The sequence below is a fragment of the Equus przewalskii genome, chromosome 2, assembly GCF_037783145.1.
Source record: "Equus przewalskii isolate Varuska chromosome 2, EquPr2, whole genome shotgun sequence".
NCBI classification, from domain to species: Eukaryota; Metazoa; Chordata; class Mammalia; order Perissodactyla; family Equidae; genus Equus; species Equus przewalskii.
The window spans coordinates 37357567-37382099 of record NC_091832.1 but is presented as its reverse complement, the minus strand read 5'-3'; the positions used below and the strand labels follow the sequence as shown (position 1 = coordinate 37382099).

Below are 24533 nucleotides of genomic sequence, written 5' to 3'. Positions count from 1 at the left end.
GCTGGGATCCAAACTTTGGGAATCTGGCTCTAGAACCCATGCTCTTGACCACCATGCTCTACTGCCCTGCAATGAACATGAATACGGATATGATGCCCGGAGCTGAGGCAGCCATCTTGTAACCAAGAGAATTGCAGAGATATGGGCTCCGACATCATCAAGCTGCCAATCCAACGCCAGCAACCATTCTCTGAATGACTTGTTATGTGAAAAAAATACGCCTGCATTTGTTTTAAACACTGCAGTCAGGTTTTCAGTTACCTGCAGCCTCAGCACTATCCTAATTGATATCCTGGGGGATAACTAAGGGGTCACTTTCCTGGATGGGGGAAGAGCCGAGCAGAGTCCCAGCGACTACTTGGAGGACTCTGTAAGCAGCAGATTCTAGCTGGTTTTGCTAGAGCATAAAGCGCGGGGCAGGGATAGGGGACCAACGGCCCAGGTACCGAGTAGATTTCCAGGACATGGAGTTTCAGCACGAAAACTGGGACAGTCCCAGCAAACTGGGACGGTTGGTCACCCTTCAGGGAGGGACAGTGATGCGGCTGGAGAGCGAGCAAAGGCCCTTCACGGAAGGTCTTGTAGCCATAGTAGGGGGTTGTCAAGACTTTAGTCTGAGGGCAATAGGGAGCCATAGAAGGATTTTAGAGAGAGAAGTGACCACTGTGGGCAGCTGCACATGCTAAAGCATTCACTGGACAGCCGTATGGAGGCGATTTGAAGGAGGAAGAGTGGAGGCCAGGAGGCCAGTTAGGAGGCTGCTGCAATGGTCTAGGCCAGAATTAATGTGGCCGAGAGGGAGTTCAGTGACTCAGCAGTCATTCAGTAATCACGTAAGAGGCCCACGTGCAGTGTCAAACAACGCCCCCCAGTCTCAAATCTCTACAAACTTTGGGAATGCAATCGAATTATCAAAACTACTTTTTATTCGCTAATAAATGGTGAAGCACGGCCACGGTTCTGTTTGTTCACGAGCGCAAAATTCTCGGATTCAGGGACAAGACCGATGCTGTCTCCAGGAGTCAAGGCCTACCTGTGGTAGACAGAATAACAGCCCTTCAAAGATGCCCACGTCCTAGTCCCCAGAACCTGTGACTATGTCACCTTACAGGCAAAAGGGACTTGCAGGTGTGATTAAGTTAAGTATTTTGGGATGGGGTGGGGGGGTTATCCTGGATTATCCAGATGGGCCCGATGTAATCACAAGAGTCCTTATAAGAGGGAGGCAAGAGGATTAGTCAGAAGGAGGTATGAGGACAGAAGCAAGGGGTCGGAATCAGAGGGAGATTTGAAGGTGTTATGCTGCTGGCTTTGTAGACGGAGGAAGGGGTCACAAGCCAAGGAATGCAGGCAGCCTCTAGAAGCTGGAAAAGGCCAGGGAAGGGATTCTCTCCTGCAGCCTCCAGAAGGAATGAGCCTGCCTTAGCCCAGGGATACCGATTGTGGACTTGTGGCCACCAGAGCTGTAAGAGAATAAACGTCTGTGTTTGAAGTCACTGCATTGGTGGCAATTTGTTAAAGTGGCCATAGGAAATAAATACACCATCCCTCCTCCCTTCTGGCAAAATCTAAAGTATGCTGTGGGGCTGTAGGGGAGAAACAAAGGGGTGGCAAGGACTCCCTGGAAGCTGGTTGGGGTGACAACAAGGGTTTATGGACTTTGTCCAAGAGGTCACAAACCAGGGGTTGGAAGCGAGGGAAAGGCCTTGGCCCACCCACCTCCACCTTCGGCCCTGGCAGTGCAGCCCCCGGCCCGGGGGACTGAGAGTCCCACATGCCAGCAACCCACTAGAGCACCACTGGGTATCTAACACACTCTCGTGGCTAGTGCATATTGAGCACATGGTACCGTGTCCCAGGCACCATCCAAGGCTTCAATACACGATCCCACTTAATAATCGTGACAACCTGATTATTACCTCCCTTTACAAATGAGGAAACTGAGGCTGAGAGAGATAAAAACTCACCCAAGATCACTCCACTAGTCATGGGGCACCAGGACTTAAACCCAGGGAGTCTGACTCAGAGACCGCGTGACCAACAACCACGTCACTCCGCCTTTCATCCCCAGATCTGAAGGACCCCCTTGCACACTGAAGTCCACTAGTGGCCCTGCCAGGGAAGGCGGAGGCTGTGGGTGTGCTGACAAGCCTGAGAAAGCTGGCAATGAGTCCAGATGGACAGAAATCTGAGAGGAGAATCATTGCTCACGGATGTTCACAAAGGGCTTGCACCCACTGTATCAGCTACTGCTGGCATAATTAATAGTGCTGGTAACAACCAACCACAAACCCTCAGGGGCATCCAATGACAAGCACTTGTTGCTCACACATCTGGGGTCAGCTGGGAGTCAGCTAGGTAGCCCTGATTTTGGCTGGAATCACTCATATGTCTAGGGGTCAGCTGGAGGTTGGCTGATCAAGTCTGGTTCTGGCTGGGTCAGCTCAGCTCCACATGACTCCCTCCTCCTCACAGGAGGCCACTGCAAAATGAAGGCCAAAAGGCATGGATACAGAGCGGGAGGAGGGGGAGGGGCTTAAGGGCCAGATTGACAATCTACCACACCCGCTTTATCTCAGACACAAATTAATAGCATAAACTATGGCAGGGCAGAATGGAGGGCGTTCACTGGGCTGGAGCTCTGAACTCCGCCACTGACAGGCAGCGACAGTGTGAGTCACTTTACCTCTCAGAGCCTCAGTTTCCTCATCTGTAAAATGGGCACATGCCCTCCCACCTAACTGGGAGCCAGTGAACTAACAGAGGCTTGTGATAGGAGGAGTCATTGCTCCTCCTGACCTCACTCCCTAGACTCCCACTAGCAAACCTTCCGTCTGCCTTTCAATCCTTAGGCGAGGGAGCTTCATTCCCAGCAGGCCTTGGGGCCAGTTCCCCAAAGCTCACCCTGATCAGGCAGGCGGGTGTCTGCAAAGGTTCACACGGTGGTGGGCCGGGGGCACAGAGAGGCAGAGACTAAACACAGAGCATCCTCCCAAAGCATCAATTTTCTCTGAAGATTGTGTGGGAAGAAAAAAAAATGTACATTAAAATGAACCCAGCTATGCTACGAAGTAAGCTGCAAAACTCAGCTCAAGCTCTCCAGATGAAGAATGAGCCTGCAGAGACATGTTGCTGTCGTGTGCCTGCTGCGTGCTAGACCCCAGATCATCACTCTGCCGCAAACTACGCAAAGCAAATCCGTCTTGTAAATAAAGTTTTATTGGCTATGGCCATATGGCTGCTTTTGCACTGCAACAGCAGAGTTGACTAATTGCAGCAGAGACCGTATGGCCCACAAGCCTAAAATATTTACTATCTGGTCCTTTACAGAAAAAGTTTGCCAACGCCTGATCTACTAGGATTCCTTGATGGAAAAGTCTGGAGAATTCTGTGCTATTCTGAAATCTGAGGCCCGCAGGTCTATGGATTTAAGAGTGAACATTTCATTACACATTTACGATCCTTAGTGTTTTAAGTGAATAAACTGTTGTTTAATTCTAACAGCAACCCTAAGAAATAGATGGAATTGTTGTTTCTATTTGATAGGTGAAGAAAATAAGGAAAAGAGAAATGAAACTTGCCCTAGCCTGGTTTTCCCCGTATTTTAACTGCAGAAGACCCACCTGCCTATCTTGTTAAACTGCAGACGCTGAATCAGCAGGTCTGGGTGGGAAAGTCTGCATTTCTAACCAGCCCCAGGTTATGCTGATGCAGCTGGTCCACACCGCTCTGAGTAGCAAGGATCCAAACCACAGACTCACTACTAAGAAGCACTGAGGTGTAAACCAAGCCCCTGACCACTAACTCTATGGCTTCGCAGAGGAATTGTTTTGAATGAGTCATAAACCCGGTGATAAGTTCGTATCTGCATCTCCCTGGCCCCACAGAGACCTCCATGACCCAGCCCAATTTAGAACTTCACGGATTGCCTTGTTGTCCAACAACATATAAATAGGTAACCAGGCCCCACAGGAGGAAGGGGGCCGTGGCGCCTTCTTGCTCCCCGCCTCTCCGGTCTCTCCTCCCTCTCCAGAAACCTGGATTTTTGTTGCGTTGCCGCCTCTCCCCGACTTCTACACGTGGTCTGAGCGGAGCCTCCAGCCCTGATCTAGGGGCGGGACTTGTGCTCCAGGCCTGGCCAACCAACACATTGCATCCCTTCCCCCACCACCACAATTGGCTCAGGGATGGGCACGTGACCTGGGGCAGGTCCAATCAGAGAGCGTTGCAGGACTTCCGCAGGAGCTACTGGAAGGCTGTCACTCCCACCCTGCGGGGTTGGAGGATGAGGACCACGAGGCTGCAACAACAAAGTGAAGGGAAGGAGGAAGAAGTGTTGGTTTGCTCACCAGGGTATATTTGGCAATGTGCGGAGACATTTCCGGTTGTCATGACTTGGTGAAGGGGGGAGAGAATACTGGCATCCAGTGGGTGGGGGCCCGGATTGCCGCTAAACATGCTGCAAAGCACGGGGCAGCCCTCCATTGCCCAAAGTGTCAGTAGTGCCCCAGTCAAGAAACCCTGGGCCAGAGATCCTGTAGCCATCTTGTTCCCGTGGAAGGGAGAGCTTACAGCTGCTGCAGGCCACTCCATGGAGCCTCAGAGTAGACCCTCACAGTGGAAGGCAGAGCCAGAAGGTGGAGGGAAGCCACGTTCTGGGGGCATCATGGGAGCCCTGGATCCAACTGTGCCTGAAGTTAGTCTGCTCCTGAACTTTTCCATTTTGTGGCCAATCAATGACCCTTTGGGTTAGGCCTGTTTGATGTTTTCTATCAGTTTCAAATCCTCATAGGAACGTGGTGAAACAGACTGGGCATGTGTCTCTCTGTCTGTTTTATAGATGGGCAACCCCGGGCCAGAGAAACTGACTTGCCCAAGGTCACCCAGCAAGCTCATGGCATGCACCAAACTGATATTTGTTCAGTGACCTCCTACAGGACAAACCTTATTTTTAAATTAAAACAAACACAGCTACTTGGAGCAGAATGCCAGATTCACATAGACTTTGAAGATAAAATAGGAGACTTCAGAAATAATTTGTTGTAGAGACTGCTACAGAAGGTAAACAGGGGTCCAAACTGTTAGAAGGATTTAGGGGTAGAGTTGGGACTAGAACCCAGGTGTTCTGATGTCCAGTCCAACTGGATTCCACCCCCCAACCTCCCTCACCTTCGCAGGATCCTTGGGAGATTACAAGATGCTTTCACCCCCATTTTCTCACCCCTGGGACAATCCGGGCCTGGATTATTACCTAGGAAACTCGGGCCCAGAAGATAATTGACCTGTCCAAGCTATAATGCTCAAACCCAACAGAGTGAGGACATGAACCCAGGTCTTAAAGTTGCCACTTTCTCCTCTACTCCTCTGGCTGGGCAAAGGGCAGAGTCTGTGGTCACAGAGCAGGGCTGTCTTACCAGAGCCCAGCCTGTCTGGCACTGCGCTCTGACCACAAGCAAGGAGAATGAAGGTCCGAGGAAGAAGGAAAAAGTCCTTCAGGAAACCCTGCTCATTTTCTCCACCCCTCCCCCGCCAAAAACTAGGGGCATGTTGCAGGACTAGGAGGAGATTCAGGATGCCATCTCCAGCAGCATCAAGTAAAGGGCCTTTGAAATCAGACCCATTTATGTTGGAATCCCCATTCTGTCACTTAGAAGCTGTGTGATCTTGGGCAAGTCACTTTACCTCTCTGAACCTCAGCTTCCTCATTTGAAATACGGGACCTATTGAAGGGTTTTGTAAGGTTTAGATTAGATAAGTCATGTGAATGCACCTGACATATATGTGGTGTTTGGTGAGCATCAGCCTTCCTGCTTTGAACCATTTGGAAGATGAAGTTATTGCAGGAGTGCAAACTGCTGTTGTCTTGGGAGCAGACAATAAAATACATCTTGATCCATCCTGCCAAAGTCCTCCTCTGCCAGCACTCTCTCCTTCTCCCCATCACTTGGGCTGCCAAACCCCAGCTGTGGGGGTCTGTCCTGTGCTTCTCCCCTGTAAGCATGTTCCCTGTGTTTCTCAGGTCCTCACCACAGTGCTGCAAAGCAGACTGGGCACAGTCTGTTCTCTCCCTGATTCACAGATGGGCAAGCCCTGGGCCGAAAGACTTACATGACTCATCCAAGGTCACACAGCAAGCTATGGCCCGGCCTGGACAGAATTCCTCAACCTCGGCACCATTGGCATTGGGGGCTGGATCAGTCCTTGTGATGGGCTGTCCTGTGCATTGTAGGATATTTAGCAGGATCTCTGGTCTCTACCTACTAGATGCCAGTAGTACCCCATCCCCAACCATGACAACCAAAACTGTCTCCAGATGTTGCCGAATGTCCCCTGGTGGGCAATATCAGCCCGAATGAGAAACACTGGCCTAGAATGCTGTATATTTAGCACGCCAATCTAATCTCTTTTTTGAAAACACAACTCCAAGGACCAACAACCAATATTTTTCTTCCTCCCCAAACATATAATATAATCTCTTGAAGGCAGATAGAACCCATATTTCAATTCCCACCTTTGGCATCTTTCTCAAAGTATTTCCAGGGTGACAGATGGGAGAAAATGGAAAACAGTATTTCAACACAGACCCTTTTTTCCACTGGGGTTTGAGAAAATACCCATCTTGCGTACACCTAGTATATCTCTGGCCGATAAGCCCGTTCATAAAACCAGGGCCTTAGCTAGGGCCATGCTTACAGGACTCCTACGGACACACCATGATCAGGGCACTTCTGCTGTCTGCATTGGTGGCTGGAGGTAAGCCTTGTCACCCAGAGGCACTTTCCCAGTCCCCTGGTGGGTCTGAGGACGGGACCTCCCTGCCCCCACTGGACTCAGTCCTGTGGTTATAAGAAAGCTGGAGTGAAGTTCCAAAGAAGTGGAGCAAAGGGCAAGGCTCTGTGACCTCTTAGGATCCTTCCAGAACAAGGATCAGAACAAGAACAGAACAAGGGGTTTGGGAATGCAGCAAGTGTCGGTTACATTGTTGAGGTCACTGCTCCCCAGGCTCACAACTCTTTCTTTTGACAGCTCTCAGCTGTGGGGTCCCCACTTACCTGCCCCAGCTGCCCAGGGTGGTTGGAGGTGAAAATGTGAGGCCCAACAGCTGGCCCTGGCAGGTGAGTCACCCACACTACCCTTGTTCCCTCCCTGCCCCTACTCACCTCACATCACGTTTTTACCCTCTGCCGTGGAGACTGTTGTGCTGGCAAAGAGTAGAATTGGTGGGGACTCAAGGGCAGGATGGGAAAACTCAGCAATGAGACACACTTCTGTGACCTTGGTCAACCTTGGGGGTGGAAGGAGAGGTGCCTCCACCAGCTTCAGTAAGGAGCCGCCCCATTCCACCATCCGTATAGTAGATTCACAAATATAGTCTCACTCTGTTAACCAATCACATGCTTGCTTACAAATGTACTGTTATCCCATGAACCATTCATCACTACCTATGCAAATTTTCCTTGCTTTAAGGAACCAATCAGTGGTTTTTATGCAAATTAATCTTTAACTACAGGCAAATTCATACTGCCAATGAACGTAAATGTTTCCTTACTTTAAATTATCATAGTGATTTTGAGACTGAAACGCTGGGTGGGGCACCAGCACAAATTACTAGGTATTGAATTCTATTAGCAGTAGGACTCCCAAAGGAAATGTGTGAGGCTTACATTGACATAAATAAATGTGGTAAAATCTCTTATCTGACATGATTGCGACAGAGTGATTGAAAAGTTGGTTATAGAGAAATTATTAGAAACCATGCATATATTCTTTAAATATTTTATTTTAAAAATTGTAAATATACCTCATTCACCAATCTTTTGACTTCTTTACTGTCTTGTATAAACCACCCCCCATAATATATCATCTATAATTCCATTTCTTTAAAGTAGAGCAATGACTTTGAGACACTCACGAAGCAGTCTGAATGAGCCCTTCCAGATTTTTATGACAGTTTTTCCAATCTTTCAGTTTCCTCACAGACACCTAATTCAATAGCAAGGTTTTTTTTTTTTTTTTTTTTTTTGGTGAGGAAGATTAGTCCTAAGCTAACATCTGCTGCCAATCCTCCTCTATTTGCTGAGGGAGGAAGAATATTGGCCCTGAGCTAACATCCATGCCCATCTTCCTCTATTCTATACGTGGGACGCCTGCCACAGCATGGCTTGATAAGCAGTGTGTAGGTCCACACCCAGGATCCGAACCAGCAAACCCCAGGCCACAGAAGCAGAATGCGCAAACTTAACCACTATACCACTGGGCTGGCCCCTAGGAATTTTTTAATATCCCCAGGCCTTATTTATTTTACAACTGGAAGTTTGTATTTAGCAATTTTTTTTTAAAGTCACAGTTATCTAGTCTCTTCCAAGCACATAACTGAGTTTCCATATAAATCACAACTCTCTTTTTGAACTCATATTTCATTGGTTACGTTTAATCAAATTACATAATTACAATACGTGCACAACTGGCATAAACAGGTTTGGGAGCCAAAGAACTGAACCGGGGTAAATTGATAACATGAGAGCTGGCTGTGAGTGTCAGGGCGCCCCACACAGCAGTTGACATTTCACTGAGGGCATGGCACGCATCTGTTCAAGTTCCCCTCAGTGAAGAGAGCTTCAGTCATAGACTGATTTTTCACAATTTATGTGCTCGGTTCTGTGTAGTTTTGCCGGTTCTTTTACTTTTCTCACACTCCCACAATCTTGTTTCTCTGGGAAGTTGGAACAGGGGCCATATACCCTGCATAGCAGAGGTCATCCTTGTCTGAGAACCAATCAGAGCTGCCTACAAGAACATTTCCTCGCCCCCTGGACGGGTTCGCACTGCTTGTACAAAGGTAGCCTTGCCTTTGGAACCAGTTCACGCTGGTCTTGGAAGAGTGTCTTGGCACTTCCTGCTTCTGCTTCCCTGGCGACATTTTTTCCCTGGGGTGCGTTGGCAGGTCAAGCAGGGTAGAGGCTAGGGTAAAGTAAGTGAAGCACTCACCTTAGGGGCAAAATTTAACAGGGGTGCCCCAAAACTCAGTAAGCAAAAGAGATAATACTTTAAGGCAAATATTTTTTAAAAATCAAACTAAATGCAAAAATTTAAAAATCCAAGATGAACAAAATATCAAAATTTTAAGCAAAGCCGGGATTAACATAACTTGGCTCTGCACTGCCAAGAAGACACTCTGAGAGGTGTCTTCTGTCCCACACTCACCCCAAGATTGTGGTTCTAGGTCGCAATCCACCAGACACTCGACAGGAAAGTGCTAGGTGCTAGACAGATGTGTAACGTTTCCAGACACAGCTTCTGGAGCCGGATGAACGGGGCTCAAATGCCTGCTCCACCGTGCACCAGCTGCATGACCTGGAGCAACTCAGTTTACCTTTCTCAATGAGTAATATTAAGAATATCTAACCGCCTTTTTGGCATGGGCCACATTGTACAAATGTCTCTTGGCTGCCTTAGTTTACTCATCTGTGAAATGGGAATGATAATAGTGCCTCATGGGATGGCTGTGATTATGATTTGAGCTGATTCACATTCTGAGCTCAGAACAGTGTCTGGTACATGGTAAGTGCTCAAATTATTAGACATTTAATGATTATTAATCATCCCTAGAGCCCTGGATGGTAGGCACCATGATCCCCATTTTCCAGATAAGGTAACTGGGGCTCAGAAAGGTTACATAATTGCCCAAGGTCACCCAGTTAGCCTGGGGGAAAAGGGGATTCAAATTTGGTTCAATCCTTGCTCTTCTGGCCACACTTTGCTGCCCACAAATAATAGGTTGACATATTATTTCACAATTTCACATCTGGAGGATGGTTTCAGCCTATTTTGAGACTTTGGAGTGGGGGCATCCTTTTCGGTGTCTTTTTTCTTTTTGTCTAATTTTAAGCATTTTCTTAAAAGCCAATTTGTCTAAGCCCCCTTAATGTCGAGCAAATGAGAAAATGCCAAGTGGCTAATGAGAAATGAGATGTCTGGAGAAAAGCAGGAGTGCTGCTTTTCCATGGTCACAGGAATCGCAGTCGAGCAGTCAGTGCTCTGCTGTCACCTCCCTTCTCTCTGCTTGGCTGTTGGCAGGGACTTGAAAAGAAGGGGAAGGAGCTGGGACAGCTTCAGAGGCTCACTGCCAAATGCAACCACCTTAAATTTCCACCCTACACCTATTGAGTTATCCAATCTAAACAGAAACAGCCTTTTGTTTTAAAAAAGAATGTTGAGGATCTCTAGGGGCAAGGTACACTTGCACATTCTCATATTCTCATATGAGTGGCTTTAGTCTTCAAGGGAAATCTAGAGCAAGAGGCGACACGCTCTGCAGGAGAGACCAGACCCCTGCCCTAGTGATTTCATTCGTTCACTTATTCATTCATTCGTTTGCTTATTCAATCAGTAAGTATTTATTAAGGACCCACTATGTGCCAGGCCCTGTTCCAGGCACCTGGAATACAGCAGTGGGAAAAAAAAATCAAAGAGGTTATATTAAAGTGAAGGAGTGAGGCAATAAACAATTGAATGAATAAATTCATAACATGTCAGGTGATGAAAGATACTATGATGAAGAGTAAAGCAGGACAAGAGGAAAGAGAGACATATGTGTCCATGTGCATGTTCGTGAGTGTGGATGTGTGTGGACGTGAGTGTGCACATGTGCATGTACATGCTCTGTTTTAGATAGGGTGGTCATAGAAGGCCTCTCCAGGAGGATCACCTTGAGCAGAGACCTGTAGGAAGCGAAGGAGAAAGCTACGCTAATGCCTGGGAGAAGAATATTCGACGCAGAAAGAACAGCAAGTGCAAAGGCCCTGAGGCGGAAGTGGGCTTGGTGTTTTTACAGAACTGTATGGAGGTCCATGTGGCTGGAGCAGAGGGGAGTGGGAACCAATGAGGTCAAGGAGGTCACGTAGAGCTTTGTAGAGCATCATATGTTTTGGGTTTTACACTGTGTGAGGAGGGAGCCACTGGAGGATCTGAGCAGAGAAGAGACAGAATCAGTCTTACATTTTAAAAGGATCATTCTGGCTGCTGTGTTGAGAAAATCTAGGGTGAGGGATGGGCCAGCATGAGAGCAAGGAGAACAAACAGGAAGCTAAAATAACAATCCAGGTGAAAGATGAAGATGGTTGGGATTAGCAGTTGAGGTTAGAAAGAGAAGTAGCATTCTCTCCACGTATTCTGAAAGTAGAGTTGGCAGGATTTTCTGGTGGGTTCGAATGAGGGATATGAGAGAAAGAGAGGCATCAAAGATAACACCAAGGGTTTGGCCTGAGCAGCTGGTAAAGTGGGGTTGCCGTTTACTGAGACGAGGAAGCCTGAGGAAAGAGCAGGTTTCGGGGGGGAAGTCAAGATAGGGCTTTAGACATATTAAATTGGAGGGATATGTCCTAAGGAAACAGCTCCCAAGAAGGGGAAAATCCCAACAAATCACGTTGCAGAAAGATGTTCAAAATAGTTTTTTTTAATAGTGTCTTTATTTAAATTTTTGATATTTTGTTCGTCATGGATTTTTTTGTGTTAATCTTTTTTTTAACGTTGCATTAAATGTTATTGATCCTGATTACCGAGTTTCTTGGTGTCCCCTTAAAGTTTGCACCTGAGGCGAATGCCTCTTTGCTTTCCCCTAGCCCTGCTCTCGGGGATGCTGAAGAGCAGAGTGGCCCTGGCTCCTTCAGCTACCAGAGCCTGTGCTTCTCCCCAGGTCTCCCTGCAGTACAGCAGCAGTGGCCAGTGGCGCCACACCTGCGGAGGATCCCTGGTGGCCAACAACTGGGTCCTGACAGCTGCCCACTGCATCAGGTAACTGCTGTCACCCACCACGCTCACCCCATTGGCCAGCGCTCATCTCCGAGAGGTGAAGCCCAAATGGCCTCAACCACCCAATATAAAGACGCTTTGCAAAGAAACACTCGCCTGGCAGAGAGGCAAGCTTCGGCGGATCTATATAGTTCAGTCTGTTGGTCCATTGACGGGTCATTACATGACATGGATTGAGTGCCCTGTGCAGGACACCGAGGGGGAATATGGAAGAGGGGGAGGCCCATTTCCTGCCCTTTTAGGGGTACTAGATGTGGCCTCCAGATTTGGAATTGGGCTCCCTTGAGCAACTTACATGACTTCTCCAAGCTTCAATATCATCACCTGCAAAAAAAAGCAGGTGACAGAGTTTAGCGTGGACTAAATGAGATGATGTGTTAAGGGCCTGGCACTTAGTAAGTGCTCAGTAAAGGTGAACTGTTACCAGCATAAGGACCCACAAGGGAAAGGAAATGTTTTCAACATTCAACATTCACCTGGCCTCTTCCCTCCCTAAGACTCTGCTTATCTCACACCAGCTGGAGCTCCCTGGAGTTTCTCCTGATGGGTGTGACTCTGCCAGGAATGGTCCCTCTCCCCACCTAATTTACAAGCTCCATGAGGTGGTGGGGAGGATAACAGAGGCTTGAGAGCCAGGAGTCCTGGCTTCTAGTTCTGGATTCTCACTAAGTAGCTGTAAGACTCCGTACCAGTTACTTCTCTCTGAGCCTCAGTTTCCCCATCTAAAAATGAGAGGCGGGGGATTAAACTAGAAAATGCCCTTGAGAGCAAATGTCTGCTGTTCTGTATGTGTCCATCTCATTTCCCTCAAAACAACAGAGAGTTTATAGTATTATGACTTTTACGTTAGATTATATAGTTTATAGTTAGTATAGTGTAGTTATCATTATTACATAGGTATAGTTACTATGTTGTATTATAACCAACCAATTGCCCCTGGGGAAGAAGAATTCCACGCTCCACCTGGTGGCTCACGGAGCAGTCACATACTTGGGCCCATCGCAGCGTTGTCCAAAGCCAGGCTTCTGGAGACAGTGCCCTGGGGTGTCCCTGCCCATGGGGGAGGGGGAGGGCAGAGAAAGGAAAGGACAGCCCGGCGCTGACCCTTGCTCGGCCCCCTGTCTCCCAGCTCCTCCAGGACATACCGCGTGGTGCTGGGCCGGCACAGCCTCTCCACCAGTGAGTCCGGCTCCCTGGCTGTCGCAGTCTCCAAGCTCGTGGTGCATGAGCAATGGAACTCCAACCAACTCTCCAAAGGGTACCTTCTGTCTGGGTGCACTGGGTGGTGGGGTTGGCAGAAGCACAGACAGGGGAGGGGTGGTCTTCGCAGGAGGCAGTGAGAGCAACCCCACCCCCTCCTTTCTCCTTCTGTAAGGAGGAGGGAAGAGCTCTGACCTCTTAGTAGTGGAGCCAGCCCCAAAGATGCCTGGGGTGGGGTGTGCACTGGGGGAGGGAGCGGCAAAGACTGTCAGAGGGACGTAGGTCTCCTGCCAGTTAAGCCTGCAGGTCCCCTGTCCACCCCAGGCACTCACTGACCATGTATTTATTCCTTGCCAAGCCCTGGGGACACAGGGATGGGTCTGCAGGCCCCAGGACTGTTAGTGGAGTAGGACAGTCCCTCCCGCCTTCCCCCACCCCACATCCCCCAACAAGGACTTTGACATTCTCAAAGATTCCCTGATGCCCTGCAGGGATGGCCTGGGAGAAACGTGCACAGGAAGATGACAAGGACAAGGGTCTCAGCTCTCCAAGGCCTCCCTGTACCATTCTTCCCTGCCCTGCAGGGACACGGCAACTCCCCTGCCCACTTCCTCTTAGATGAGCACGGACCACCCTGTGTTCACCCTGAGCCTTTACTGACCACCCCCCTGTGCCATATGCCATGCTGGGCACTGGACTCTGGGTGCTGGACACACAGAGATGCACAGGTCACCATACCAGCTCTCAGGCAGTCGTGGACATAAGCGTGGCAGTGAGGCAATGCCGGGTAGTGGTTAGGGCTTGAGCTCTGGAGCCTGATGGCTTAGATATGAATGACTGTGTGGTCTGCACGAGTTCCTTAGCCTTTCTGTGCCTCAGTTTCCCCTTTGGTAAAATGAAGATAATGACAGTGCTACCTCTAGGGTTGGTGTGAGGATTAAATGAGATGATGCATGGAAAGCACTTAGAAAAGGGCCTGGCACATAATAGAAGCCACAGGTGTGAGCGCTTAGTAATAGCAGTAGTGCAATAATGGGGCAATAAAGAGGCGTAAGTGCTGGGATGTATGTCTGAACCCTTGAGGTGATGGGGAGTGGTCCCAGGAAGTAGGGAAAAGGAGGGAGAAGAAGAGGAAGAGAAAGTCCTGCCCATCAGAATTCTGGCAGAATCTGCCGCTCACTCCTGCCCATCCCCACGCTCAAGGTGCAGGCCCAGTCAAGGCACACAGCTCGCTGCATTAGAGATTAGCACACGTCTGATTCTCCTTCTAGCCAGAATTTTGCAAGGGCTGGGCTGTGTCTGATTCACCCCTGAATCTCTAGCCTCTGACCCAGGGAGGGGCACATAGTAGGGCCACGGAATATTTGCTGGACCACCAGGCTTGTTTCATGATCACTGATCCTGAGATCCAGGTGGCGCTAAAGAAAATCAAACCCATAGGTTCGCTCAGGCCCTCATTCCACAAATATTTGTTGAGTCCCTACTATGCGCCAGGCCCTGTTCTAGGCATCAGGGAAAGAGCTGTGAGTGAGACACACAAGGCCCCCGGCCCCGTGAGGTTTAGGGTAACCTAAACCTGAGCAGCTCATTGCAGCTCGGGGAACTCCACTTTCCAATCCCACAAGCATAGGCACTCCAGTGACCAATGGGTCTGTGCCCAGCCAACTCGGTCTTCCATTAGGACAGACAGGAATGCTGGGGATCGCCAACCCTCCAGAAACCTGCAGCCCAGGATGCCTTCCAAGTGAGCTCTCTGGCAACCCCAGGAGTTAGTTTTCACAATCATACAGACTAACACTTAGTGCGTCCCTTGTGCCAGCCACTGCTAAATGCTTCCCATGAATTATCTTATTTATTCCTCACAACAGCCCTAGGAGTGAGGTACTATTATGACCTCCATTTCACAGACGAGGAAACCGTGACCTGGATAAGTTACAGATCTAGACAGGAGCATTAAATGAGGGGTGTTGTAGCAAGCAGAGCTTGATCCTAGCAGGGCTTCGGTACACTTTTATCATCATTGTCCTCTGCCCCCTGGAGAGAGAAAGTTATCCTCCCTTTTCCCTGCTTCCCATCACCTTCCCAGAACCTGCAGGTGTCTGTCATCCTTTCCTCTCCCAATCCAAAAGAGCAGGTCTCCAGTTCCAAAAGGGCCTCTAGAAAGAAGCACCCCAGCCATCACTTCAAATCTGCATAATTTATCCATGCACACAGCCTCTTCAGCCCAAGATGCCACTCTTGAATGGCTGCCCAGAGAGCTCACTCTGCCAAATCTTCCAGAAGACTCCTCGTCACAGTCCCCTGGAGAGGAGGAGGGCAGCATGTGGCTGTAACAGTCGGCATTCCCTCGTTCAGTCAGCCCTGTAGTCCAGCACGGATGACAGCTCACGAGGATTCAGGAGGCCCCGGAGGCATGAGTCAGTCCCTGCCCTCATAGGGCTTGTCAGCTAGATGAGAAACACACATACGACACCAGAAAGCCAAAAAGTGACACAGGATATGTCAAGGAAGGCCTTGAGAGATGGGGAGGGCATGGGTGGGCAGAGTGGAGAAAGGGCTTTTCAAGTCAGGAGAAGCGCCAGGACGAGGGACAGGTCCCAGAATGGGCAGGTGGTGCTGGGGCAGTGACCAGAGCAGTCCAGCAGGAATGGAGGACAAGTGAAGAGAAATTGTGGGAGAGATGGCTAAAAGGTGTATTAGAACTGAGAAGGCTGTCAGCCCTAAGGACCTTTAATTAATCTGTCCTGTCAATCAGCATCACTCTTCTGGTTATCTATTGCTTTGTAACAAATCACTCAAAAACATAATGGCTTAAAACAGCAACAGTCATTTATTATAATCATCTCCCAGGTCTCACTGGGCTCAGCTGGGCAGTTCTCACTAGGGTCTCTCGTGAGATCGCAGACAGACAGTGGCTGGGGCTGCATCATCTCAAAGGCATCCTTCCTCACCTACGGGGGTGTTGATGCTGGCTGTCAGCTGGGACTGTTGTCCAGACACCTACATGTGGCCTCTCCATGTGGCCTGGGCTTCTTCATGGCACAGAGACTGAGTTCCAAGAACAGGAGTGCCAGAGGGCCAGACAGAAATTGTATCTTCTCTCATGACCTAGTCTCAGGAGTCACATGGTGTCACTTCCACCATATCAAAGGCCCCCAGCCTCTGCCCCCTGATCCAGAGGGAAGAAACCCAGACCCTGCCTCTCAATGGACGGAGTGTCAACATCACATCATAACAAGCGCCTGTGTGATGGAAGATCTCATTGCAGCCATCGTGGGAAATACAATCTGCCAATCACTAATGGTTTCCTAGACAAGAGAGTGAGACAAAGGGATGAATCTGATGGCAGAGCTCAAGGTAGAAGGGAGAGCAAAGAGTAAAAGGCAAAAAGATCTTTTTATCTGAGCATCTTTTGCGATTTTCTGAACCAAACACTGGAAGTATATAACCAGGACAGACATCACCAAGCAATCACAGATTTTCTTCCTTACTAACCCTGGACAGAGCCTCAGAATCCTTGTCCACGCAGCCCACCAGGCAGCCATGGTTAATCCATCAGAGTGGACATTACAAGACAAAACTTATTTGCCATCCCTCTTCTAAACATTCCCCTGAAAGGCCTTAGGGGAATTTAGGGCTCCACGTTCCACCAGGGACAAAATGTAATCCTGGGGTAAAGCACAGCTGCTCCCCAATCCCTTGCAGCCCCGAGAGATGGAAGATTCACAATCAGGCTGGCTGAGGAGGGGGTTCAATGGTCCCAGTTAGGTCTAGAATCAGAAATGATATTGGAGCAGGAACAGTCAACCCTCTCTTTACGCTCTGCCTCTTTACCAACCCAGGAATGACATTGCTTTGCTCAAACTGGCCAACCGTGTCTCCCTGACCGATAAGATCCAGCTGGGCTGCCTCCCACCGGCCGGCAGCATTCTACCCAACAACTATGTCTGCTATGTCACGGGCTGGGGAAGGCTGCAGAGTAAGTGGGCGCCGGAAGCCCCAAAGCTTGGGAGGGCAGGGAGGGGATGTCACCCCTGTCCAGTCAGGAGGCTCTTTCCCCACTCGTCACCCCAGGGGGTTTGGATGAAATGGTGGCTGCCTCGGAGAAGCAGGATAGCATAGACTGAGAAGAGGTTTAGAAGATTCTAGGAAGCCTCATGCAGATGAGTGATTGTTTTTTCACAATGATATAAACCTATAAGTGACATATTGTTCCAGAGGTACATCAACACACACACACTCATTAAATTAATACTGCCTTCTTCACGGGCTTACCTGCAAAAACAAGAACAGGTGGAAACTCAGCAGAAGTGACAAGAAGCTTATCAAGATACAAGCACAGCTACTTGTCATTTCAAAAAACACCCGGACGGGAAGTATTTCATCTGAGGCAGGCAGAGCCCGGGAAGGGTCCAGGTGGTCTTGGGCAAGCAGTTAACTTCTCTTGGCTTCAGTATCTTATCTGCCAAATAGGAATGAAGATTCACTGTGAGGATTAGCATATTTTGAAAAGCCTAATAAAAAGCGCAAGTGAAGAATTATACTACTGCTAATCCTTGCCATTAGCAGCAGCAGTAAGAGTAATGGAGATGATGGTGGCGGTGTCATTGGGGGCCATTAGGAAAGCTCTACCTTCCCCACATCAGAATATTTTTCCCAATCTGGGGGCTCCAAATGCCAGCAGGCTCACTGTCGTATTTAAGGTAAGTGATGGAAACCCATGAAGCTAGCTCAGCAAAAAGCGGAATTTTTATAAAGATTTAAGCAAGGGCAGAGACACAGCCAGGCTTCAGGTAGAGGAAAAAATCAGAGTTGGAAGACTTTAAGAAACTCAGGAAACTCTCTCAGAATTTATTTTCTCAGCGGACCTATTTCATCCTTCTTCCTCTAAAAGAAAACGACAGCCACTGCCAACAGCTCCCAGATTGACGTCCTCTCTGGCTGGGATTTCATGGTCCCAATCCCGGTATCCCAGGAGAAGGAGCTCATTGGCTTAGCTTGAGTCAGGAGTTCGTCCCTGAACCAATCACCAGTGGCCTGAACACTAACCAATCAGCTGTGAGGACACTGTCCAGCCAAATATGGCCGCTCCCATAGCCACACTATGGATGGGGGGGAAGTAAGAGGGACCAGACAGAAAGGGGCTGGGCAGAAAACCCAGAAGGTGTTCGCCACTTCCTTTTTTCTCAGGAGTTCTTTCGACCTTCTAACGCCTTCTGTCTGGTCTCATGCAGCCAACGGGGCTCTTCCTGACATCCTGCAGCAGGGCAAGCTGCTGGTTGTGGACTACGCCACGTGCTCCAGCTCTGGCTGGTGGGGCAGCACCGTGAAGACCAATATGATCTGTGCTGGGGGCGATGGCGTAATCTCCAGCTGCAATGTGAGTGCAGAAAGCCAGGTTCCTGCCCGCCCCCACCCAGCCCTGCCAGGAAATGGTCCTGGGGTGGGGACCTGGGGTGGGGAGAGGCCCTCAGGGTCCTGGAGTCCATTCTCCTACGTGCTGGCAGAAGCACCAGGAAACAGCTCCAGACATTTGAGACCCTGACCTTTGTCCTGTAGTCTCCAGAAAAGATGTTTTGAGATTCTTCTTGTAGTGTCCACCCCATCACTGCTGAGAAGTCCTTCCTTGGGTCTCATCGAGGTCTCTCATTACTGTCATCTTTCTTATACTTTCCTCTGTGTAGGAAGGGAGCCAAGGGGCGTATTCTCTGGGTTAGGGCCTCTCTAAGGTGACTTGGAGTTTATCTGGAGAATTAATTCCATGAATGGCCCAAATGTGTCCCTTCATGGTAACTGCCACAGAGCCTACCTGGAGACAGTGTCTTAACCAAAAGGAATTGCTATGTGGTGGACTTTGCAGCAGAGTGGGGTCAGCGTGGAAGGAGCTTTACATGTCCTTCAAATCGCACTGTGTCCCTAGACTCTCTGCCCACAGGCTGCCCCCGCCCCCGGAACTCGCTCATCATGGGAGGACATGGCCTGTGGTGGTGAAGTGCACGGCATTCTAACTCTGGGGCACAGTGTCAGCTTCACTTACTGCCCCTACAACCTCGGGCAAGTCACAACCCCTGAGGGCTTCAGTTTTCCCTCTTCAGTGAAATGGGGACACTAAAATGCTTACTGCCTAGGTTTCCATGAAGATTAAATGAGATAAGGCGTATAAAGTGCTTAGCTCAGTTCTAGGCACACAGAAAGAATAAATGTTCACTCTTGCTGGTATTATGGTGCCATCTTGAGCTGTGCCCACAAGCTGGTCTCGGAGAACACGGCACCCTGCAATGGAACGATACAACTGCCCTGCAAACATGGGGGGCTCTCACAGGCAACCCCCGCCCCTCCCATTGCCCCATCCAGGCTCCCAGGTCCCTCCTGACAGAACTCTGGCCTTCCTCAGGGGGACTCCGGCGGGCCACTGAACTGCCAGGCAGATAACGGCCAATGGCAAGTGCACGGCATCGTCAGCTTCGGGTCCTCCCTCGGCTGCAACTACTACCACAAGCCCTCTGTCTTCACCCGGGTCTCCAACTACATTGACTGGATCAATAACGTAAGAATCGGACAAGCCCTGGGCCCGCTAGCCTTGCCCTGCTCACCTGGCCCCACGAGGGCAGTGCCCACCTAGCGTCTGAGAACCCACTCTCTCCTCCTGAGAGCTAGGCAGGAGCTCCCTACAGGAGGCTGCAGATCTGGGGAACCCCTGCTGAGCCCCCCACAGACCCCCACAATTTCTGTGTGGGTAAAGTGGAGTGAAAAGGCACACGGAGGGTGGCCTTGCCCGAAGAGCTTGAAAACAAAGGCTGCTCCTCAGGCATTCAGAGCAGGTTCCTTAGGATTAGTGGGGTTGTTTCTGTCTTATTGTGCCTGGTGATGGATGCCAGGAAGGAAGAGAAGGACACTCTCTGCCAGTTGGGGGCACTTTTTTACCCACCGCCTGGCATTGCCACTGCCTCTGTTTGCTCTTCTGTAAAATGGGACTTGAATTCGAACAGGACTCCTCCACGTTTTTAGGAGCCAGAGCAAGTTGTGGTGTTTGCTGCAGAGCCCCAAAAGAAGGGAAAGCTGGTATCTGGTTTCATTATTTTAAGTTTAATTTGCAGAGAACTGTTGAGTGGAATCAAACCGGCACTCTGTGATGAAATCAAATATGGAAGCACGGCTGTGGGCACGTGGGCACAGAACTACACTGTCAAATGGGTACTGTCAAAATAAGCGGGTGGCTGCCTCCAAGCGTTCCCACTAATATTGCCGGCTCCTTGTTCATTTGTCTGCCTGCTGGTATTTCTTTGCCAACAAGTGGTCATAGGCACCAGAGGTTCCAGAAAAGTTTGTTGAGAAAAATGTGAAATCAAGAACAGAGTGGCCATTAATTTGCAGGGGTTTTCTGGTCAATTGGGGGAAAGCTATGATTCCGTTCTGGCAGAGGAAAATCTGAGTCCAGCTTTTGAGGTGCCACCAGCATTTCAAAGGAGCCTGGCCCAAGACTGGATGGAAGGTTGCTCCGAGGGCCTTTCCCAGCCAAATCCCAGGATCCTTTTCCAGCCCCAGCTGCTGCATGAGTCACCGTGCAGCTGGTCCTGGCAGCACCTTGGGGGTCCAAAGCAGGGGCCAGGAGCAATTGTCCTGATCTCTTTGTCCCAGCATCAGCTGTTCCCAGCCACAGACTCAAGCACAACAGGACAGGCCACAGCTGAAAGCATGGCACGATGTCAGAGGGGATCAATGGGGAAAGCCAGCCTTTCGAGGCAGCTGGGCAGAGGCCCTGCCTTACGAGACAGCAGCCAGAGCAGGCACATATGCCCAGAACGGGTTCCAGGAGTGGCAGAGCCAAGCAACCAGCTGTCCTCTGGGGGGGCCGCCCCGGCAGCTGCAGAAGGGCTAGCAAAACGTCGCAGTGGTCCCAGCCCAGGTCATGCCATGTGCAGCTTGGAGTCACACACAGGCGCTTGGGAGCACCTGCCCAGACAGGTGACGAGGCAAGGTCAGGAAGCTGCCAACAAAGGCATGCACAGGGAAGCGACAGGAGACAGTGGCCAAGGGCATTCATCCTTTCAACAAGTGCTCATTAAGTGATGGCAACACATGAAGCTTCAGCATTCGCCAGCTTTATTTTTATTTTAGAAGGTAATACATACTCTTTGTAAAAATATTAAAGGAATAGATGAGTGTGTCAATTAAAAGTGTAGAAGTCCCCCCTCGTTTTACATCTCCACCTCCACCCCCCAGAGATAATTACTGTTAACAGCTCGGTGTGTGGTCTACTGGACTTTATTTATGTGCATATATAAAATACCTATATATGTACATATATATATACACTGTCTCATAACCAAAAATAGGACTTTACTCTTCCTACTATTCTGCAGCTTAGTTTTTTCACTCCACACCATATCACATTTTACATGTGAGCACAGACATCGTCATCATTCTTCTTAACAGCTAAACAATATTCCATAGTTTCCACCCCCACCTGGCTGCAGTGAACATCCTTGGACACACGTTCTTACACGTTGCTCTGAGTATTTGAACTATAGATATCCAGCAGCATCCCTGGATCACGGAGTTGGCATGTTCAAATGTTTCATATTTACTGCTAAACAGCCTCTGAGCACAGGTGACAGCCCCACCCACAGTGCATAACTGGGCCTTGCAAACGGCAGTGCTTGTTAACAATTTGGAGGCGCTCAAATCCTTTGAGAAACAAATGAAATCCAAAAGCATGCCCATTCCCACAGTCAGCACATAATTTTTAGGAGTTCACACTCCCCACAACCCTGAAACCCAAACAGGACTCCAGGCTAAGACCACTCTTTCCAGGACGACCCCAGCAGGTCAGCAAAAAGCTGGGACAACATCTTTTTCTCCCAAAGGTCATCAGGGCCCCTAGGTGAGAACCGGTGCATCGCTGGCAGCCTCTGTTCACAGGAGCAGCGTGGAGCCCGGAAGGAGAAAGCCGGGAACTGCGAAACGTAGCTCTGCTCCGCTAAGCGACCCTGATTATTTTCTCACGTGTGTCCTGCAGGTGATTGCAAATAACTAACCAGCAGAAGTCCCCGGACTGCTTGAGACTTGGAAAGGTCACAGAAGGAAAACACTAATAATAAAGTAACAACTACACGCATCACATCTTGGTGAGAGTCTTATTACCAAACCATCCTCACATCCAGCCCTAAAAGCAAGAAGCAGGCCACGGTGCGGACAGCTTAAAAGACCTCAGGGATGGGCCTTCGCTGGGGAAGCTCAACATCTCAGTGTCACACAGGACGGTCACCCTAGGTGCAGGGGTCTTTCAGCCAGGAAGGCAGGCACCTGGAGCCACAGGCTGGACTCAGAAGACCTGGGTCCAGCCACATCTCTCCACTGGCCACCTGTGTTCCCCTGGACAAGCAACTTGACCTCTCTGAGCACACAGGTCCCACCCAGTCGCCTTCCTGGGATGGGGGGGAGGATCAAATGAAATAAGAGATGGGGAAGTGTTTCGAGAACAGCAAAAGTCTCCTTTATAAGGAAGAACAAAGAGTTGGAGCAACATGAGGTGGGAAATAGGCAAAACACAGTCCATATTCACCTAAGATTTATTTTTTTTAAGAATATTGCAATACAGGAAAAATTAATAATTTTTAAAACTTCATTTAGGATTCACAGATTCCAGCTGTTCAGACTCTAGTTGCCCCAAACTTGCTGATCCAAGGGAGATGCTGGCTGGTTTGCAGCCAAAAGTTCCTACAGATCAGCGGTTCTCAAGTGGCCCACCAAGGGACATTCGGCAATGTGTGAGGACATTTTTGGCTGTCACTACTCAAGGGTGTTGCTACGGGCCTCTAGTGGATAGAGGCCAGTAGTCAAACATCCTACAATCCACAGGAAGGCCCCACAACAAAGAATGACCTGGCCCCAAAGATCACTATGCCGAGGCTTAGAAGCCCTGCCCCAGAGAAAACAGGGGTCACAGACCACGGTTATTAGCCAAGAACCAGGCGCTGGTGGAGAGCGGCATGATGACCCTGGCGTGCTTCTGCTTCCTCTTCCTCCAGCGCCGGTCATGTGTCTCCAATTGGGAAGCTCGTAAGAGCCTGTCTGCCGCCGGTGGGGAAACAAGACTCTCTACAGGCCGCCAAACGTGGCAGCTGTGGTTGGAGAAAGGCCCAGGCCTCAGCCGCCGCTGGGCCTGGAGCAGGAAAGTTTGGGGGTAAAGAGAAGGCAGGGTGAGGGGCTCTGGCCTCAGTAAGTTTTAAAGAAAAATTTTTTCCGGAGGAAATTAAAACAACCAGGAATCTGTTTGTAAACTCCTTTCTCCGAAACAGCGTGAGCTACCTGTGAAAACACGACCACAGGGAGGGAGGTCTGTGAGTTCTCGCGATGGAAGAAAGAATTCCCAGCGTGGAGCTGGGGGAACGTCCACAGAATCAGCACTTCAGAAACAGCTCTAACTGCAGCCCCCTGGAGCGGGAGGTTTAGAGAACAATCATCTCAACTATAAGTTTAGAAAATTCAAAATTTTAAAATGCGAAAGTCAACGGTTCCAATCAGATGGGAAGGTTTGCTTGAAGAAAAGCTGCGAGCAGAGACGGGGCCCAGGAGCCAAGGGCACTGCTCAGCTCTGAGGACCCCACCCCACGGGGCCCGGCTCCTCTGAGGGTCATTTGTGGGGGGCCACGGCACGTGGTGCCCCCTGGAGTCGTGCTGGGTGGCAGGCCTGCTCTCCTCCGCTCAGCTCAGCAAGCACAGAGCCAGAGCCTCCTGAGGGGAAAGGAGCGGTCCAGCCCTCAGCCCCTTCTCAGGCACAAGATGCCTGAGCCGAGCAGGAAGGGCCCACGTGTGCTCCGGGACCCTGGGAGGAAGCAGCTGCTCTGGGCAGGATGTCACTCAGCGAGGCTGGGCCCAATGAGACCCTCCTTCCCTGTCCTCTCACGGGGCCACCCGAGAAGGGGGTATGCTAAGGAGGGATTCATGACTCCTGAAGGTCAAGAGCAGATGACTATGCAGCGGGGCAAAGGGGCAGGGACAGCCCCCACAACCTGCCCTCAGGAGGTGCCACGCTCTGGCCACTGAGCCGTCCCACGTGGAGCTGAGGACTAGCTCCGTCATTGGGGGGAGCAGGTGGTGTCAGCCTGGGGACCACAGGGGAGCTGGGGAAGGTGCCCTTTCAATAAGGGGCATATGTCATTGCAGACAGTAACCTCTCACGTTAAAAGAAGCCGAAGCGCTGACCCTCACGGCAAGCCAAGGCGCAGAGCAGACGGGGCGACAGGCCGTCCCTCTGATTTAGGCTCGGGGTCCTGCTCAGCCCCACCTGGCCCTGAGGAAGACACTCCGCCCGTCTCCTCACCCTGCCCTCTCCGCCCCTCAGCACTCACCCTGAGCAGGAGGGTCTGCAGGTCTTCAGAGTGAGCCCACTGCTCAAACACACCATCCAGGGTCTCGACGTACCAGGAGCCGCTCTTGGGATCCCGCCAGGAGACAAAGCCTTGGGAAGGAGGAGGGCTGAACTCCGCGCCAGAGCCGCCCCCCACGCACACAGGCTG

At 50.1% G+C, this 24533-nt stretch overlaps 2 protein-coding genes and 1 long non-coding RNA gene across 7 annotated transcripts in view; 1 reads left to right on the top strand and 2 right to left on the bottom strand.

The window, feature by feature from the left end:
- Window positions 1-2904: 2904 nt before the first annotated feature.
- LOC139080727 (uncharacterized) lies at window positions 2905-7376 on the bottom strand. Its single transcript, XR_011535455.1, has 3 exons — window positions 7161-7376; window positions 3624-4300; window positions 2905-3010 (listed from the first exon to the last, which is right to left on the bottom strand). It is a non-coding gene; the product is annotated as an uncharacterized lncRNA (long non-coding RNA).
- LOC103565017 (chymotrypsin like elastase 2A) lies at window positions 6676-22132 on the top strand. The gene is made up of 8 exons (XM_070602659.1): window positions 6676-6753; window positions 7027-7115; window positions 11696-11793; window positions 12941-13069; window positions 16854-16990; window positions 18246-18391; window positions 19406-19558; window positions 22031-22132. The coding sequence occupies exons 1-8, from the start codon at window positions 6714-6716 to the stop codon at window positions 22046-22048; spliced, it is 810 nt and encodes a 269-aa protein (XP_070458760.1). The 5' UTR covers window positions 6676-6713; the 3' UTR covers window positions 22049-22132.
- The window catches only part of CASP9 (caspase 9), a 29640-nt gene continuing 20300 nt past the window's right edge, over window positions 15194-24533 (bottom strand). The window contains exons 8-10 of one of the 5 annotated variants that reach the window (XR_011535401.1): window positions 24366-24475; window positions 17287-17473; window positions 15194-15458 (exon numbers count right to left, since the gene is read on the bottom strand). Coding sequence is in view for 3 of the 5 variants with exons in the window: in XM_070602613.1 (XP_070458714.1) it covers window positions 22955-23176; window positions 23323-23448; window positions 24366-24475 (458 nt within the window). In the remaining 2 variants the exon portion in view is untranslated. Of the gene's footprint in view, window positions 15459-15822; window positions 16320-17286; window positions 17474-22565; window positions 23449-24365; window positions 24476-24533 lie in introns of those variants that run through there. The other 4 variants (XR_011535398.1, XM_070602613.1, XM_070602630.1 and 1 more) reach the window with 4 other exon arrangements.

Coding starts and splice junctions, on each gene's coding strand:
- LOC103565017 (XM_070602659.1), top strand. CDS start 6,714: ATGATCAGGGCACTTCTGCTGTCTGCATTGGTGGCTGGAG. Junction 6,754..7,026: donor GTCTGCATTGGTGGCTGGAG/GTAAGCCTTGTC, acceptor TTCTTTTGACAG/CTCTCAGCTGTGGGGTCCCC. Junction 11,794..12,940: donor ACAGCTGCCCACTGCATCAG/GTAACTGCTGTC, acceptor CCTGTCTCCCAG/CTCCTCCAGGACATACCGCG.